At 37.9% G+C, this 19,443-nt stretch overlaps 1 protein-coding gene across 1 annotated transcript in view; it reads left to right on the top strand.

Moving 5' to 3' along the window:
* BEND5 (BEN domain containing 5) overlaps positions 1–19,443 on the top strand; it is a 1,001,406-nt gene that overhangs the window by 970,785 nt on the left and 11,178 nt on the right. The window contains exon 12 of the mRNA XM_070745887.1: positions 17,171–17,267. Within this exon, the coding sequence (XP_070601988.1) occupies positions 17,171–17,267 (97 nt within the window). The remainder of the gene's footprint in view (positions 1–17,170; positions 17,268–19,443) is intronic.

Below are 19,443 nucleotides of genomic sequence, written 5' to 3'. Positions count from 1 at the left end.
GAGGAAATACAAGGAGGCTCCATTTTATATCAATACCTGCCAGGATTGAATCTTTAGCCTCTGTGAGCAATGTGCAGGTCCTGGCAGGGTTTTTCTCACAGATCAAATTCATGGTGTGCTTTCTAAATGAGAGACCAGGGGGCAAAATAATGGACACAAAGGTCTTCATTCTTTGTTGGAATTATCAAAGTGTCCCAAGTTGGTGAACAAGCCAGCTATGTAATCGCCTGGTGATGAAATTACAACCCATGCTGGCAATAGCAAAATAGTAACCTCTATTATTTTTCATTTTACCTCATCAGACATTTAACAAAAGGATAAGTCTGTCGGAAAGTGATAGATCTAGGATTCTGTGGCATCTGAGGAAAGAAAATATTTCCTCCCTATAAAAGTGTAGGCACTTCTTCATTACTCTTAAAAATTTCAAGACCACAGAACTCAATTACAATATGTACTGTCGGTATCTTGATTAATTCCAGGTATTCAATGTCAACCAACAATGTGATGCCACTGCAAAAGAAGAATACAATCTAATGCTAGATCAGCAGACATCTAATGTCAAGATTAAGAGAAATAATTCTTCCCTCTTCATATTGCATTTAGAATACTGTATCCAGTTCTGGAAAAGATATTAAGAAAACAAAGTACAGTGTTCCCTCGATTTTCACAGGGGATACGTTCCGAGACCGCCCGCGAAAGTCGAATTTCCGCGAAGTAGAGATGCGGAAGTAAATGTACCATTTTTGACTATGGACAGTATCACAAGCCATCCCTTAACACTTTAAACCCCTAAATTACTATTTCCCAATCCCTTAACAACCATTTACTCACCATTATTACTGATACTCACCATTGAATAAGACACTTAGTGATCCTGATATTTATAAACATAATTATTTATTAATAATAATTATTTTTTTCATTTTTATTTGCAAAAATTATTAGTTTGGCGATGATGTATGACATCATCGGGAAGGAAAAACCGTGGTATAGAAAAAAACCGTGAAGTATTTTTTAATTAATATTTTATGAAAAACCGTGGTATAGGCTATTTGCGAAGTTTGAACCCACAAAAATCGAGGGAACACTGTACTGTATATCCAGAGGAGTAAACCAAAATTCAGCTTACTTAGACTTTTTTCCCCCTTCCTTGATTGCTTTCTGTACTTTCTCTATTTGCCCATATTGGATTGCTTTGCCGCAAACAGTATTTATTGCTAGCTGGCACACATAAATGCTCAGACATACATTCAATTACCTTTGAACAATTTCCATTTACTTTCTATCTTTTGCTTTGCTCCTGTTCAATTTAACCTCAACTGTTCACTGAAATGCCTTTGACTTACATTTACTCTTTTAGAACTCTTATAATTAAAGACTTGTACTAAATTCTGGTCAAAGTGATTCAAATGTTATCTTGTTTAAACATCCTTTCCTGGGATTATAAATTTGCCCAAAACCAGAGACAAAAGAATGCTGCAGTTTTTGTAGCCATCCTTTGCCTTTTGTTTTCATATTCAAATAAAGGTGGCATTTCTTGACTGTTCCCATTGCAAAACATTCACAAACATTGGGCCCTGTATATAACAATACTGTTGCAGACTACATTATATAACTATTCTGGAAAATTTCAGTGGTATTTAAGCCTTTTTTGTTTTTGTTCAGTCCTTTCTTCTGTTCACTTTCTGTCATATCTACACATAAACTATTCTGGGTCCAAGTCATCAATTCTAGTATTCATCTTGTACTAATCCTTACTATTATGTAAATATTTTCAAATTAATATTGAGCTGTTGTTCTTTTACTATCTTGGCATGTATAAGCCATGACAAGAAATACTGAGAAAATTGCCATAAATAATTGACCTCCAAGTGAAGTAACTAATGATATTGGCAGGAATTGGCATTCATATTGGCAGGAGTTGCCAGGAATAGGCAACATATTGGCAGGAATAGTCAACTTTTCATATACAGAAAGATCTTGACAGGCTTGAACATTGGGTGCTTTCAAACAAAATGAAATTCAATGGTGAAAAAAGTAAGGCTCTACATTTAGGCAAGAAAAACAAAATCCACAGATAAAGTATATGTGGTACCGTACCTTGCTCAACAGTAGTAACTGTGAGAGGGAGCTTGTAGTCCTAGTGAACAACCATTTAACCCTCCTGTTCTGTTCGGGTCGTATGTGACCTGAAGCCAAGTTTGAGTCCCTGTAAAAAAATTTCCCTGCATATCTGAAACTTGAAATTTCATGACTTTTCATCATTTCAGGGGTTCTCTCTATGAGAATTTTTTTGGGGGGGTGGGGGGTTTCTTTCTTGCTGAAAAAAACCCCCTCCCTAATGTTATGTTCCCGGGTCTATTTGACCCGGACTGCAAATTGATCATTTTAGGTACTTATATTTGGTCTTTTTGAAAGCTTTTTTCACCTGGAAACAGGTTTGAACATTTCTGCACACAATGGAATGAAAAGTGAAGTGAAAAAATTAATCCTTATTGGTTTATTTTGCACATAAATCTGCCCCCCCCCGTTTTTGTGAAAGTTTTTTTCAATTTATGGATAGTTTTGCTTGCAAAATGCATTCTATTTTACTGGAGTTGGTGTGGGATTGGTAGCTTGAACATTTCTGAATATAAGAAAAATATAAAGGAACTGAAAAAAATTATTCTTACTGGTTTTTTAACATCAGAAATAAGCCCCCCCCCCCCTCGGCTGCTTGCAACCATTTTCACTTTTTATTTTTTTATGCTCCAAATCCGAAATATTCTTTAAAATCTTAGGCATTCATTTACTCAATTTAACAATGCTGATCATCAAAAAATATTTTTGGTGTGGTGGCTAATTGTTTTCTGGGCAAAAAACCCCCATCACTTCGAGTCTGTTTCTGTTCGTATATGACCGGACCAAAAATAATTTTTTTAGGTACTTGAATTTGATCTTTTTGAAAACTTTTTCAACTGGAAAACTAGTTTGAACATTTATGAACATAATGATATGAAAATTGAACTGGAAAAATTGAGACTTATATTTTTATTTTGATCAAAAAGCCCCTCCCCCCATCCTTTCTGAATTTCGTGTCAATTTATATTTTTTAAGGCTACAAATCCCTAAGGAATTTCCCCCCAAAAGGTTTGATATACTAAATTGAACAATCCTGAACATAAGAAAAATATAAATGAACTGAAAAAAATGATTCTTATTGGTTTATTTTTGAATATAAGACCATATTTTATACTCGAGTATAAGCCTACTCGAGTATAAGCCTATTTGAGTATAAGCATGGGGGCCCATTTATGAGCAAAATAAACCAATAAGGATCATTTTTTTCATTTTAATGTTCATATCATTATGTTCAGAAAGGTTCAAGCTACCAATCCCACACCAACTTTAGTAAAATAGAATGGATTTTGCAAGCAAAACTATCCATAAATTGAAAAAACTTTCACAAAAACGGGGGGGGGAGGCACATTTATGTGCAAAATAAACCAATAAGGATTAATTTTTTCAGTTCAATTTTCATTCCATTGTGTGCAGAAATGTTCAAACTTGTTTCCAGGTGAAAAAAAGCTTTCAAAAAGACCAAATATAAGTACCTAAAATGATCAATTTGCAGTCCGGGTCAAATAGACCCGGGAACATAACATTAGGGAGTTTTTTCGAACAGAACAGCAGGGTTAAATATGTGCCAGCAGTGTGCAGCAGCTGCCAAAAAAGCCAATACAATTCTAGGCTACATTAACAGAGGGTTAGAATCAAGATCACAAGAAGTGAGATATAACCACTTTTTAATGCCTTGGTAAGGCCACACTTGGAATACTGCATTCAGTTTTGCTCGCCATGATGTAAGAAGGACAGTGAGATTCTAAAGAGTGCACAGAAGTGCAAGAAAGGTGATTAGGTGACTGGAAACTAAAACATGTGAAGAACTGTTGCAGGAACTAGGTATGTCTAGTTTAATGAAAAGAAGGACCAGGGGGGACATGATAACAGTGTTCCAATATCTCAGGGGTTGCCACAAAGAAGAGGGAGTCAAACTATTCTCCAAAGCACCTGAGGGTAGAACAAGAAGCAATGGGTGAAAACTAAGCAAGGAGAGAAGCAACTTAGAACTTGTTGTGGTTGGCTCTGGGCCAGCTCCTGCTCCAAGGACTGTGGGGGTTGATGTGGGAGAATCCTCACATTATCAGAGGCTGGTTTTACTGCCAACAGCTTCTGACAGTGAAGCGTCTGTGTCAGAGTAAGATTTTGGAAGTGAAGTATAATCAACGGAGGAGGTAATTACAGGCAGCCCATTAGCTAATTACCCCATTAGTGAACCATCATCATCATTATCATCATTAGAATCAGAAGAGGAGGCATTCATAGATGTTCACAGACGTAGGTTGATATCAAGGAAGGAACAACTGCACAAGTATAGGAAATAAGGGAGAACACCTGTGGCTGGGGCAATTAGGCTAATAGGGCTGCTGATAAATTGCCAGTGTTGTTGCCTTTTGGCGTGGGAGTTTATCTGTTTTGAAAGAAAGAGACTTGTGGTTTGCTTCAGAATTTACAAAGACTTTTGTGAACGGCTTCAGGATTTACAAGGACTTTGTGGAATAATTCACAGTTAAGTTTCAGCATGAGGACTCTTGAAGGGGGGTGGCTGTGACGTCTTCACAGCTGCCTTTTATCTGCTTGGCTTTTGTTTTATGTTTTTCACAGCATTCAAGGATTGTGGTGTGTGGGAGTGCACTTTGGATGATTAAAAGTGCATTTTGGACAGTATTTTCCTTTTGATAAACCAACTTTGTTCACTTTACAAACATGTGTGTTTGAATTTCTACTTTGGACTTAATTGGGGGCTTGTAATGTGAAACCCGGCATAACAGAACTAAGGAGAAATTTCCAGACAGAACAATTAAGCATTGGGTCAGCCTGCCTCCAGAAGTTGTGAATTCTCCAACAGTGGAAGTTTTAAAAAAGATGTTGGATAACCATTTGTCTAAAGTAGTGTAGGATTTCCTGCCCAAGTAGTGGGTTGGACTAGAAGACCTCCAATGTCCCTTCCAACTCTGTTGCTGTTGTTGTTGCTGCTGCTGTTGTTGTTATATGAATCCATGTATTTTTTTTAAATTTATTAAACAAATTTATAGGCCATCCAGCTCACACACAACTGTGGCTAGGACTGTCAATAAAAACTGTATTTATATAAATTACTCATTTGTATAATTTAGAATTTTTTATAAACTGGCCCATATGCCATGGATTGCATGGAAATGTGGTTTTCTTGGCAAAAATACAGCTTTCAAACTGGAACAGCTGGGCTGTTTTATTTCACCTAAGAAGCATGCCATTTTCAAGATAGAGACTTCACTGTGGGACTATGGCGTCAGCAAATGATAGTACGCTGGTAAGCAGGTTGTGGGAATGAGCCCATCATTCTACAATCTTCTGCAGACACACAGTATGTGACTGTAGATAATTACAGTACTATTTGCTTTTAGTCCCTGCTTTCTTTTTTTGTTTAAATTATAGTACTGGTTGTTCCATGTTTTTGTTTGTCCTCATTTCCTGAGATGTCTCACTTGATAAAAGCCCTGGGACTGGAATAAAAGCTGAAACTAGAAACTAAAATGTTTATAAGGACTGCAGTTAGCAGAGTTGCTGCATCGCCCAAGAATCAATTTATTCTATTTCAACCATTTCTAGTTCATCCTTTTCATAGTTAAATATTAATTTAACCAAAAATATTAGGACGAAGAAACAGAGCTTTTCTACAAGAATAGAATAGAACAGAACAGTGTGGGGAAACCGTTACCTTTACCTAAGGTAACAGCAGTGCTCTGAAGTTATGACAAATTAATGATGGGAAAGTCTACAGTCTACATCCCATATAATAAACTTCTTGCAGAAAAAAATTCTAGAACAACTGGGAACAGAGCAGACCCCTGGAACCTGTTCCACGATGCCATATTACATAAACAAAAATGTATTGGTTCTTGGACCTGCTGAGCCTTTCGACACTGATTTATTTATTTTATTTTTTATTTTTTTGTTTTTTCACATAAGTATTGGTGGTATACAAAGATATAATATTTATATACATGATACTAGTAAAAGAGAAACATTAGGAGTTTAGAGCGGTTTACTTTAAGTTTGTATCTGTTGTGTGCTCGTGTGTTGTTGTGGATGAAGCTGAAGTAGTCATTGACAGGAGGAAAGATTTGGCAAAATTGAATAATATTACTGATTTCACTTGTCATTTGGGCCTGAAAGAGCCCAGTTTTTAAAATTTGTTTTTATTTTCATGTACTTTGAAAACCAAGAAAATCTTCAGAGTAGTCTGGCTGCTAACCATTGCTACTTTGTTTAGTTCACATTGTTGTGCTATCCAGGGTACACCGTGAGGATGTAAACTAGTTTCACACCTGTAGATCACATTGTGACTACCATATACTGGTCCAGTATCTGATTTTGTTTTTAATATAAACAATGAATAGAATAGAATAGAATAGAATAGAATTCTTTATTGGCCAAGTGATTGGACACACAAGGAATTTGTCTTGGTACATATGGTCTCAGTGTTCATAAAAGAAAATATAGATTTGTCAAGAAACATGTGGTACAACACTTAATGATTGTCATAAGGGTCAAATAATTGATTTGTGCAGTATACAGCTCCTCAATGGAAGGCATGTGGGCAGCAATTGTTTTTCCTACAGTTCTGATTATCCATGTATGATATGCCATATGTTAAATAAATAAATAAGTTTACATGGAAGTTATTTCCCTCCATTAAATCCCATGATCAATCTGAAGTAGAACAATTGCTTTGCCAATTGAGATGACCTCTATTAATTTTGATGCATAAAGAGACCATATCTAATGATGGACATTAGTGCTCTTTGTCACAAATTTCCAGAATTGCTGGGCAATGGAACTTACTGGCATTTGGGAAAGCCACTAAGTTTTCTAAGCCCCAGATTTCAAGTCTGATGGCATGTGGTATTCTGTTGCAAGCAGAGGAATGAAGGAATCTTCTCATAAAGTATCTCTGGACATGTTTGATTGTATTAATGTCCGATATGCAGTGTAGGTTCCAGACAGATGAGCTGTATTCAAGGATTGGTATGGTGAATGTTTTGTATGCTCTGGTTAGTAGTGTAATATTACCGGAGAAGAAGCTATGTAAGATAAGCTACAACTCTTAATGCCTTTTTGGCAATGTTGTTGCAGTAGGCTATGGCATTTAGATAATTGGGTATGAGTACTCCAAGGTCTTTGATTTTGAATATTTGCATATTGCCCGCAACAGGCATGCAGGAGAGCCAGCCCTGCCAAGTAATAAGGGATTTAAAAGGGGGGGTCCACACACGGGACTTTCTTCTCCCATTGCCAAGTGAGGGACAGCCCAGCAGAAAAACAGCTGCCTCTCCTATGTGCCTTCAGAGTCCCGCTGCCTTCCTTCCTCGCAGAGAGCCAGCCATGCCCATTTTTCTGCCGGGCTATCCCTCGCTTGGCGGTGAGAAAAGAAAGTGCCTGGGGCCCCTGCTGGCCCTTCAGCTCCAGGACAGCACGTGCGGATGGGGCAGTGAGGGACTAGGGTTTATCACACCTGCACACCCCCCGTGCCATCTGCACTGCCCCTCGCACCCCCTTGCATCTCCCCCATCAGACCACTTATTATTAAGCCAGTGAGGAGGGAGCAGCAAACAGCCTTTTGCAAGTCTGCTAGTGAATTCTAGTCACTGCGCATGCGCACCAGGAACCCGGAAGTTCCATGACTGCTGCCGGCATGCCCAGCGACATGGCTCCATGTGCCACCTACGGCACACGTGCCATGGGTTCACCATCATGGCCCTAGGGAGTTGGGTGGCATAGAAATTGAATGAATGAATGAATGAATGAATGAATGAATGAATGAATAAATGAACGAACGAACAAATGAACAAACAAACAAATAACTCTTTAGTAAGAATATGTTCTTCTTTGGTCAAAAATAGATTTTGCAACCCACTAAATAGTTCCTCATTCTAAGGAGATTCCAGAAATAATAAAACAGAAGATAACATTGATGTTGCAAAAAGACAAGGGTGGAGATTTCAGGGATTTTTAAAACATCCAATTCCAAACATCTTTTGAAAAAATAAAAGTATTTACCTCCTCCTCTCTTGCCCTTTATTTACAACAATTGAGTGGCCATAGCTTCAATGCCTTGAGTTATTTTATGTTCTCTGACAAAACCTGAAATGTTTTTTTTTAAATAGTGCTTGTTTTAATTGAAAATGTTCAATCAATATACACTCCTGTTTAAATAGCCATTATGTAGTAAATAATCTGAATTGAAGCTTCTGCAGAGAAAGAAGGGAGAGGGAGAGAGAGAGGAAGGGAGAGGAGAGGAGAAGAAAGGAGAGGAGAGGGAAAGGAAAGGAAGGGGCAGCATACAAATCTAATAAATAAATAATAAAATAAATAAATAAATAAAAACTTTGAATCTGCTGTCATATTATACTATAGCAGTGATGGCAAATCTTTTTTTTTTTTGCTTGGGTACCAAAAGGGCATGCATGCATGCATGTGATAGTGCACGTACAGGTGCCCCCACCCATAATGCAATGCCCTCCACACCCATGTATGGTGTGTACAACCCCCCAGTGCTTCCCACCATGTGCACAGGCAGCACTGAAGCTTCTGGACTTCCAGTAGGCCTGTTGGGCCATTTTTTTGTCCTCCACAGGCTCTGGTGGCTTTCCTGAAGCCTGGGGAGGGTGAAAAACGGCCTCCCCCACCCTCTGGAAGACCAAAAATCAGGGCAGGGTGCACCTGTACACTGGAGTTGACGTAGGGCAATTTCTCACATGCTCTCAGGTGCCATAGGTTTGCCATCATAGTACTATACCTTTAGACTTTAAATCCCTGTGGGTTGCACTGAACTTGCAACATGATTGAATGTAGCTACACTAAGGGACTGTCAGACATTTTTAAAGGTAGACACCAAATGACATTCTTTACTGATAGTGGAATATTATCATATTAGGGAGCCTACAAGTTATTCACATAGAAATTGATTTCCAATCTATTTCATAGAATCTCACCTTGGTGGAAGAAAGTGCTTCAGAAGAGTTTTACAAGAGCCAGGCCACCGTTTAAATGGACTAGAGCAGTTGCAAATCAATTTTATTTCTGCATTATTTACAGGACTTATATTGCTGCCTTGTACAGCCCTTTAGCCTCAGGTATCAACCTCTGATCTGTTTGATAAATTGAAGGATCCTGATTCTGCAGGGGATTCAACTGAAACAACTCTGAGACCCTTTCCATTATTGGGATCCCATTGAAAAGTGTGTTTAAACCAAGGAAAAGTTGAAGAAGGATCACAAGCATAGTTACAGTTTCATTTAGTGACTCATTAAAATCCCTCCCTCCCTCCCACTCCTGTCTCTGTCTCTCTCTCTGTCTCTCTCTCTGTCTGTCTCTCTCTGTCTCTCTCTGTGACTTCTGATCACTAGCAGACATGCCCCAACTGGGACACCCAACATTTCACCTCTGACACACACACACACAACCTAGAGGTTAAAAGCTACTGCCTTATAGGACTGCCCAGGTTTATGAGTTGATGAGAGCTAAATAGTTTGAAATAGATCTATACTAATCTCCCTTCATTTTCGTGTTACATATATAGAATATACAGTGATACCTCTACTGACAAACTTAATACATTCCGTGACCAGGTTCTTAAGTAGAAAAGTTTGTACAAAGAAACAATTTTTCCCATAGGAATCAATGTAAAAGCAAATAAAGCGTGCAATTGGGGAAACCACAGGGTGGGTGGAGGCCCTGTTTCCTCCCAGGAGATTCCTAGAGAGGCCCCACGGATGCTTCTCCCCACCTTTTCGGGCCCTGTTTCTTCCCAGGAGATTCCTAGAGAGGCCCCATGGAGGCTTCTCCCTGCCTTTTCTGGTTATAGTTTCAAAGGCTCAGGTTTGTAAGTGGAAAATGGTTCTTGAGAAGAAGCAAAAAAATATTGAACACCTGGTTCTTATCTAGAAAAGTTATTAAGTAGATGTGTTTGTAGGTAGAGATACCACTGTAGTTTGTCGGCAATAAAATTAACTGCCTGGATGGCTCCTATAGGGACCAAGAGGCAAAAAGGAAGCAGTATGCTCCATCCCATATTTGGGTATACAGTACCAGGGTGATTCAACAGAATATATATATATATATATCTTTAATCTTTAGACCACAGGTTCTCCTCCTGTCTTAGCTTGTACCAGGAAAGAATTTTTTTAATATATATATATATATATATATATATATATATATATATATATATATATATATAATTTTATATATATATATATATATATATATATATATATATATATATATATATGTCACATGGTGTTTTGTTTTTTTTGCTGAATTTGAAAATTAAGGGAGACTAGGATAGATCTATTTCGGCCTTATTTTGGCCTCATCAGCTAGCCATACCCACTGGGACTTGAACCTGCAACCTTTGCCTTGTAAGGCAGAGAATTATCCTCTAGGCTACAGTATCCAATCCCTTCAGCTCTGCACCAGGGAAGGGTTACATATTTTTGTGTTGAATCACCCTGGTGTATTTGAAGGAACATCACAGCTCCTTATTTGCCTCTCGGCCCATATATATAAAATTCTTTCCTGGTACAAGCTAAGACAGGAGGAGAACCTGTGGTCTAAAGATTAAAAGCTACTGCCTTACAGGCAGACTGCCCAGGTTCTAATCTCAGTAAAGGTATGTCTACCTGATAAGAGCTAAATATCTTAAAATAGAACTATACTAGTCTCCCTATATTTTTATTATTAGCAAAAATATGTTATACACACACACATCATTAGATGCACTGCAAAGCAGAAACAATATTTACATAACTTCCAATGTGGAAAAGAGTTTAGCTTTTGGGATGTAAGTTGTAAGTCATTATGTAAAGAAGAATGTGGTGCAATGTGAATGAAATGATCTAATAAGTTCATTTAGTGAAACTAACACAGGGTTTATTTAAAAAAAAGTTCCTGGGAGAGCAAGACATATCCATATCTGATTTACATATTAACAAACACACACATGGAGAGATGGGAGAAAAATCCTTATTTTGATAAACTCCTTAATTCCTGAAGGGACTTCCCAACAGGTTTGTTGAATGGAACATCTGTGCTCTGTGTTTGCTCTCTCTTCTCCCTGGTCTTCCTTTCTTTTCATAATTTAACTGCTTGCATAAAACAAAGAACTCATGGCTCTGTCTAATAGTAACCTCAGCCCGCTTCGTCATAGCCTTTAATCCTCTCAGGAGAGAGACTTGGAGGAACTCCAGCCAATAGCACTTCAAGATGACGGAGATGCTGTCCTTTAGAAGAGACATAAAATTAAGGTCCAATCCATTTGATAGAAATCCCCACAGGACCTATAAAATATTGAACATTGCTGCTAACTGGTTTTGCCCTTGTCAAACCTTTATTACTGTGGATACATCGCTTGCTATAGATAGAAATGACACAACAGGGCTTAAGAAAATGAGAATGTGGATTCAAAAAGAGCCTAAGTATTTCCAATAACTGTGATTACTCTGTAAAACAGAGATGGGAGGTGAGTGGGATGGAGAATCAACCCGTAGCCTTAAGAGTAGAGTGGCCTAGCATTTTAATAGGCAAAATGAATGGAACAACGGATCATAATGCCACTGGCCTCTGTCAAGGCAACATTATTAAATGATCAGTGAGCTATTAAAGCCACAATGCTTAGTGTGCCCACTAAAGATTTACTGTGCCAACAGTTTCCAAATTGGGGGTGGTTTTGTGTTTTTTTTTAAGTGCCAGAAGAAGGCTGTCTGTGTGATTCTTGAAGCTGTGGTTATAAGGAATAGTCAGGAATAATGCACTTGGGGAAAAGGAATCCTCAATCTGAGTATTGCATTGACAGTTCTGTGTTAGCAAAAACTTCAGAAGAGAAGGATTTAGGGGTAGTGATTTCTGACAGTCTCAAAACGGGTGAGCAGTGTGGTCGGGCGGTAGGAAAAGCAAGTAGGATGCTTGGCTGCATAGCTAGAGGTATAACAAGCAGGAAGAGGGAGATTGTGATCCCGCTATATAGAGCACTGGCGAGACCACATTTGGAATACTGTGTTCAGTTCTGGAGACCTCACCTACAAAAAGATATTGACAAAACTGAACGGGTCCAAAGACGGGCTACAAGAATTGTGGAAGGTCTTAAGCATAAAACGTATCAGGAAAGACTTAATGAACTCAATCTGTATAGTCTGGAGGACAGAAGGAAAAGGGGGGACATGATCGAAACATTTAAATATGTTAAAGGGTTAAATAAGGTTCAGGAGGGAAGTGTTTTTAATAGGAAAGTGAACACAAGAACAAGGGGACACAATCTGAAGTTAGTTGGGGGAAAGATCAAAGGCAGCATGAGAAAATATTATTTTACTGAAAGAGTAGTAGATCCTTGGAACAAATTTCCAGCAGACGTGGTTGGTAAATCCACAGTAACTGAATTTAAACATGACTGGGATAAACATATATCCATCCTAAGATAAAATACAGGAAATAGTATAAGGGCAGACTAGATGGACCATGAGGTCTTTTTCTGCCGTCAGTCTTCTATCTATGTTTCGAACAGATTAATATCATATTCAAGCAACAACTATGTGATAAAATGTGGATTCTGCAAATTGTTTCACTAGGGAGTATTACAGTAATAAAAAAAACAAGTCATTAGAAATTAAAAATATTGGATTTTTTTTTAAAAGGTCAGGATTATATGTGCCCTTAAATTTGGAATGAATAAAAGAGGGCATTTGATACTTTTACAAGGATTTGGGATCTATCCCATTCTATTTTTTTTCCCAGAAAACCTTGAAGAAGCACACTAACTGAAAAGTTCCCTGGTGTAGAATAATTTATGGTAATTGCTTTTCTAACTATTTATTTTCAGTTGGAAAGTTGGTGGTACAACATTAACCTAATAGTTACCATGAGAGCTATAATGATACTAAGAATTAAAGCAAACAAGTTATTGGAGAGCTACCTTTTTTATTTCTATTGTCATTTGAACCTAAATGTAAAGTACAGTATTTTAGTTCACAATTAAGACGAGTAACAATTGAAAATCATAGACTCTGTGCCAAAAACCAGGTTAAAGATTTAAATGGAAAGAAAGAGAAGAGGATGACCAATAGCAAGGTAGAATGACCAGTTACAGTGGCAGTGGCTACCAAAGGGGCATGCATAAATGCACCAGAGTGCCTTCCGTGCCCTGTCCTAATGGTTTTCTTTTATTAGTATTATAAATATAAATATTATTATATCTTTGTATACCACCAATACGTACTTGACAAAACAAATAAAATAAAATGTTGGAAAACTTGTAAGACCAGATTGTCATGGCGAAAGTCCACCTATGTGTGCCAAGAGTTGAACATTATTTGATAGTACATAATCAAATATTTAATTGTCTTCAATAAATATAAACATTTTGGGAACTGTGTAAATTACTATTTAATAGTAATATTATTACTACATAATAATATGTAAGAATACTATTTTACCATTTATTTATTTATTTATTTATTTTATTAGATTTGTATGCCGCCCCTCTCCGAAGACTCGGGGCGGCTCACAACAACAATAAAAAACAGTATAAACAATGGAACAAATCTAATAATAAGAATTATATAAAAAAACCCAACTGTTAAAAAACCATACAACACATACATACCAAACATAAAATAAAAGAAAGCCTGGGGGAGATGTCTTAGTTCCCCCATGCCTGGCGATATAGGTGGGTCTTGAGTAACTTGTGAAAGACAAGGAGGGTGTGGGCTGTTCTAATCTCCGGGGGGAGTTGATTCCAGAGGGCCGGGGCCGCCACAGAGAAGGCTTTTCCCCTGGGGCCCACCAAACGACATTGTTTGGTCGATGGGACCCGGAGAAGGCCAACTCTGTGGGACCTTATCGGCCGCTGGGATTCTTGCGGTAGAAGGCAGTTCCGGAGGTATTCTGGTCCAATGCCATGAAGGGCTTTAAAGGTCATTACCAACACTTTGAATTGTGACCGGAAACCGATCGGCAGCCAGTGCAGGCCACGGAGTGTTGTAGAAACGTGGGCGAATCTAGGAAGCCCCATGATAGCTCTCATGGCTGCATTCTGCACAATCTGAAGTTTCCGAACACTTTTCAAAGGTAGCCCCATGTAGCGAGCATTGCAGTAATCGAACCTCGAGGTGATAAGGGCATGAGCGACTGTGAGCAATGACTCCCTCTCCAAATAGGGCCGCAACTGATGCACCAGGCGAACCTGGGCAAACGCCCCCCTCGCCACAGTTGAAAGATGGTGTTCCAATGTTAGCTGTGGATCGAGGAGGACGCCCAAGTTGCGAACCCTCTCTGAGGGGGTCAATAATTCCCCCCCAGGGTAATGGATGGACAGATGGAATTGTCCTTGGGAGGCAAGACCCACAGCCACTCCGTCTTGTCTGGGTTGATTTTGAGTTTGTTGACATGTAAAGATGTGTAAACTGATATACAATTTTTTAAGAAGCCTGATTAATCTTGGAAAGTGTCAAACATATACAGAGAAAAAATAGCAGTAGGTGCAGCAAACTGCATGTTGTCAAAATGACAAAGCTGTAGAAAAAATTGAATCACCAATTAAAGTAATTATTAGTAAATTAGCAAAAGCTGCTTCTAGTTTTTGGTAACAAGTACAACACTCTGGCAAATTAAATGTTGCTAGTTCCTAAACAGGTTTCCTCCTAGGTTATTGGACTTCAACTCTCATCATTTCTGGGTTTGAAGCAGGGATGGGTTCTGGATCCTTTTGCTGCTAGTTTTCTGAGGGTCATGTCATGCGCAGAAGCAAAATCTAAGATGGCGGCACCCATGGAGACACCGACAGAATCGGCTCCGTGACATCATTGCTGAACGACTAACGGTTCTAAAGAACTAGTTAGAACTGGTAGGAACCCACCTCTGGTTTAAAGTATGAGGCTGAGCCTTATAGGAGATTGATCCCAGCAGTTAGAAACAAAATAATCTTTTATCAGGCGTTTGTTGTAGTTTGGAGTCTGTGCAGATGAAAAATTTCAGCCAGAGATGATCCATAGACATGGAATGATTTCCATATGAGCATATGGAAAAGATGGGTGAGTAATCAGATAAGAAACCTGAAATTGTATCAAGGAAAACCCAAATGCCAAGCAGAAATTAAATAGCTCTTTCATACAACAACTAAACAAGAACTGAAATTTGATGCAGCTTTCTGTGCCAGGAAGAGGTCTTCTTTTCTTTAGTTGTAGGGTTATTTTATTTCTTACTAAATCCTTCGTTCAAGCAACTTTTTATCCACTTATATCTTTTTTCCCATATGAAGAAAGGCAAATGGGGTGGATCAGTTTTCATGAGAAATCGATCTGCATTGGATCCAAATTGCAGTTTAACAACAATATTATCATAATTTGAAAACAACCCTATAGTCTCACTTGAGGATATATTGCATAGAAAGACAGGATATAAATGCTACAATAACTAAATAAAATTCCAGAACAGCTGCAGTTTTATTGTCATTAAAAAGACTTGTTTATTCCATTTAGGTCTAAGCGACTGACAATGTCCAATAAAATTAGGCTTAAAATGAGAAATAAATGTTTATGCTGTTTCTGGAAACAGAAGATAGCTTTCTCTTGAATATGCATAAATATATAATGTGGAAATTGAATGCCAACATCAGAGACAAATTTCAAAAAATAGTCCAGGAAATCCAAGAAAAATAATTGATACACCTGATTATTATTTTTTAAAACGTAGTATATTGGATTAGCCAACCAAGGCTGATATAGATGATGAATATTTTTTAAATGCATATCTTTCAAAGTGGCATATAGTAAGCTGGGAGGGGCATTAATTATTATTGTTTTTATTAATAATTGATAAAAATATGTTTTTATTCAGGAAGATGCGTACACAAAATTGTAAATAATTCTTACAGTTCAATGATTGTCATAGGGGTCAAATAAGCAATGAAGAAAACTTGTCATTGCCTAATGATTTCACCATCTTTCTAAATACCACCAGTTCTGATATTTATTTATTTGTTCCTTCATTTAGTTATGTGAACTAAATTACAGAATGCAAGATATAGAATTAGAATATTTGAAAATGAATTTATGGCCAAATTAACAGATATGGGACCACAGATAAATTGCTTCCTATAAAGGTAATCCTTTTAATGCCCCTGGCTTAAGCTGATGCATTGTTAGTGTTGTGTTTGTTTGAGTGGCCAGCCACCCAGGCAGAACAGTTGCTACCTAACTGTTCTTCCTGGCCGGCTGGCCACCCAAACAAACACAACACTAACAATGCATCAGTTTAAGACATTAAAATACAGAAACAGGGCAATTGTGTAAGACCAATAAATCCCTGTGGGTCACTGAAGCAGAACAAAATCCAAAGTAGCAAATTAGATGGAAATCTGTCCAGTTTAACAGTCTATCTCTGGGAATAAAAATAATACTCGTTTGTTTGTTTGTTTGTTTGTTTGTTTGTTTGTTTGTTCGTTCATTCATTCATTTATTTATTTATCGGATTTATATGCCACCCCTCTCCAAGGATTTGGAGCAGCTTACAACATATAAAAAAACAATGTACATCAAAATCCAATTCATTAAGTTAAAAATCTAAAAGCCTGAAAACCAATTAAAATGCACTCATATCCATTCAGTCAACAATTCACCATACATTCATTGCCCAGGGGGCAGTGTCTAATGACCACAAGCCTGATGGCATAGATGAGTCTTCAGACTCTTATGAAAGGCGAGGTGGGTGGAGACAGTACAAATCTCCAGGGGAAACTGATTCAAGGGGGTTGGGGCCCCCACAGAGAAGGCTCTTCCCCTAGGTCCCACCAAGTGACATTGTCTAGTTGACAGGACCAGGAGAAGGCCGACTCTGGGGGACCTAGACGGTTGCTGGGATTCATTCAGTTCTTATATAGCTTCTGACAATTACTATATTCATCTCTGAAGTTTTCACCTTTGTGACATTACTAATCTGCATGCACTTTATGTTCCAAATCACAGTTATTTATTTCAATTGTTATTTTGGATTTTGAAAATAATTTGAAGAATTATTCTTAACTGAACTCTGACAGATATGAAATTAGGACGGAATGTGGCCCGAACATTTTTGGATTACTACAGATTAAACACCCTTACTGAAAGACCTTTGGCACCAGTTTCAAGTACATGGTAAGTTTTAGAAAACTATTGGTCGGCTTTTAATTTTGAACTACTTTTATTATTTAAAAATTGTTGATTACAAAGTACAGTTACGATTGTGTGCCTAGCTAGGTTAGCAAAAATCTACAGAGTTCTGCAGATTCTACAGTCTCTTCTTCCATTAATTTTTTTGTGTCTAACTAAAAGAAGAAGGAATAGCCACATGTTGGTGGGCTTTTTGTTTTTCACATGTATTTTATAAAAGTCAGTCCAAAAGTGGGTTGAAAACTTATTCAGACAGAAAATTGTTTGCCTGCCTTATGAAATTCTAGAAATATTGTTCACCTTGTTCAGGCTTTTTTTGCTAGAATCAACATTTTCGCTAAACGTTTCTTCTTAAAAATATGTTAAACTGACTTAATTAATTTGATGCTTTATTTGAATGTAAGGAATTTTTTTTTTTTACTTGCTGGGTGATAAGTGGAGGAAGGAGATAGCTGACCTGTAACTGGGAACAGTAAATCACAACTAAAACTGCCTGTCATCACTCCTATATTTGAGTGATGTTGTTGTATCATGTATAATGAGCCGGGGTGGCACAGCAGGTAGAGTGCTGTACTGCAGGCCACTGAAGCTGACTGCTAGACAGGTCAGCGGTTCAAATCTCATCACCGGCTCAAGGTTGACACAGCCTTCCATCCTTCCGAGGTGGGTAAAATGAGGACCTGTATTGTGGGGGCAATATGCTGGCTCTGTTTAAAAGTGCTATTGCTAACATGTTGTATGCCGCCCTGAGTCTAAGGAGAAGGGCGGCATAAAAATCGAATGAATAAATGAATAAATTCCACCAGCTCCACTCCTTTCAAATCCCTTTCACCACTGCATCTGCTCATTTTTCTTTTTACCAGGTTTTAACTACTTTGAGTGATGCTTGAGTATGAGGATGAGTATCTGATTGTACATATTGAAAAAGTGCTCTTAAGCTGTAATGGTGGGAAATAAAAAAGAAAAGCTTGTGTGGATTTGAATGGCATTGTATCATCGGTTAGGACTGTATGTGTTTCAAAACATATTCAGAAACAGTACTTCAACCCTAACAGAAGCACTCATTGAAGTACCTTGTATTTTTTCCAATATTCACGAAAGCCTGACAAAAGATACAGCTGTGTTAGGAAAAATATTAAAGTTATTATATTTTAATGCTTTGATTGAAGCAGCAGCAGCAGCTTCGTTTTGGGCTTATAAGATGCCTGAAAATAGTCATGCATGTTTCATATAAATTCAAAACATTTTTAAAAATCATTTTTCAAGTGGGACTGCCCTATTGTCAGCTGTGTTATCAATCATCTCCCCCAAAAAGGTATGGCTGACTCCCATGCTCTTATATTTTGAATAAAAATTGAGAACAACCTTTTTCACATAGGCATTTACATGGTAAAAATGTTCCAGAAGCATGCTTCCTCTTTACAAAAATAACACCCCCCCCCCCGCCCCAGTACTGAATATTTAAAATTCTTTTTCTTTTATTGTTTTATATCACTGGAAGTTTTTAAGATGATGTTGGATAGCCATTTGTCTGAAGTGGTCTAGGGTTTCCTGTCTAAGCAGGAGGTTGGACTAGAACAGTGTTTCCCAACCATGGCAACTTGAAGATATTTGGACTTCAACTCCCAGAAATCCCCAGCCAGCAAATGCTGGCTGGGGAATTCTGGGAGTTGAAGTCCAGATATCTTCAAGTTGCCAAGGGTGGGAAACACTGGACTAGAAGACCTCCAAGGTCCCTTCCAACTCTGTATTTATTGTTATTGTTGTTGATGATGTTGTTACAGACTGTTTTATTCTTCTTATTTGCATGAAGTATGGGGGTTCATGTAAATAAAAAAGAACAACGCTGCAAAAATCAATAATGACACTACAAAACACTACAACACTACAAAATACTACAACATTATCAATAACAATATTAGTGATCTCTGCATTTCCACATACTCTGCATGAGCATTCATCTTCCTGTGACATCCCCTGGAAAAACTCATTTAAGGAGTATAAAAGAAAAAGAAAGCTACTATTGCGGTCTTGCTTGCTTGCTTGCATGCTGTCTTGCTTGCTTGCTTAAGTATTTACTTACTAGAGTTAGAAGGGACCTTGTAGGTCATCTAGTCCAACCCCCTGCTCAAGCAGGAACCTTACACTAACCCAGACAAAT

Source organism: Erythrolamprus reginae, chromosome 3 (genome assembly GCF_031021105.1).
Source record: "Erythrolamprus reginae isolate rEryReg1 chromosome 3, rEryReg1.hap1, whole genome shotgun sequence".
NCBI classification, from domain to species: domain Eukaryota; kingdom Metazoa; phylum Chordata; class Lepidosauria; order Squamata; family Dipsadidae; genus Erythrolamprus; species Erythrolamprus reginae.
Note: the sequence above shows the minus strand (reverse complement) of the source record. Positions and strands in the feature narration are given on the sequence as shown.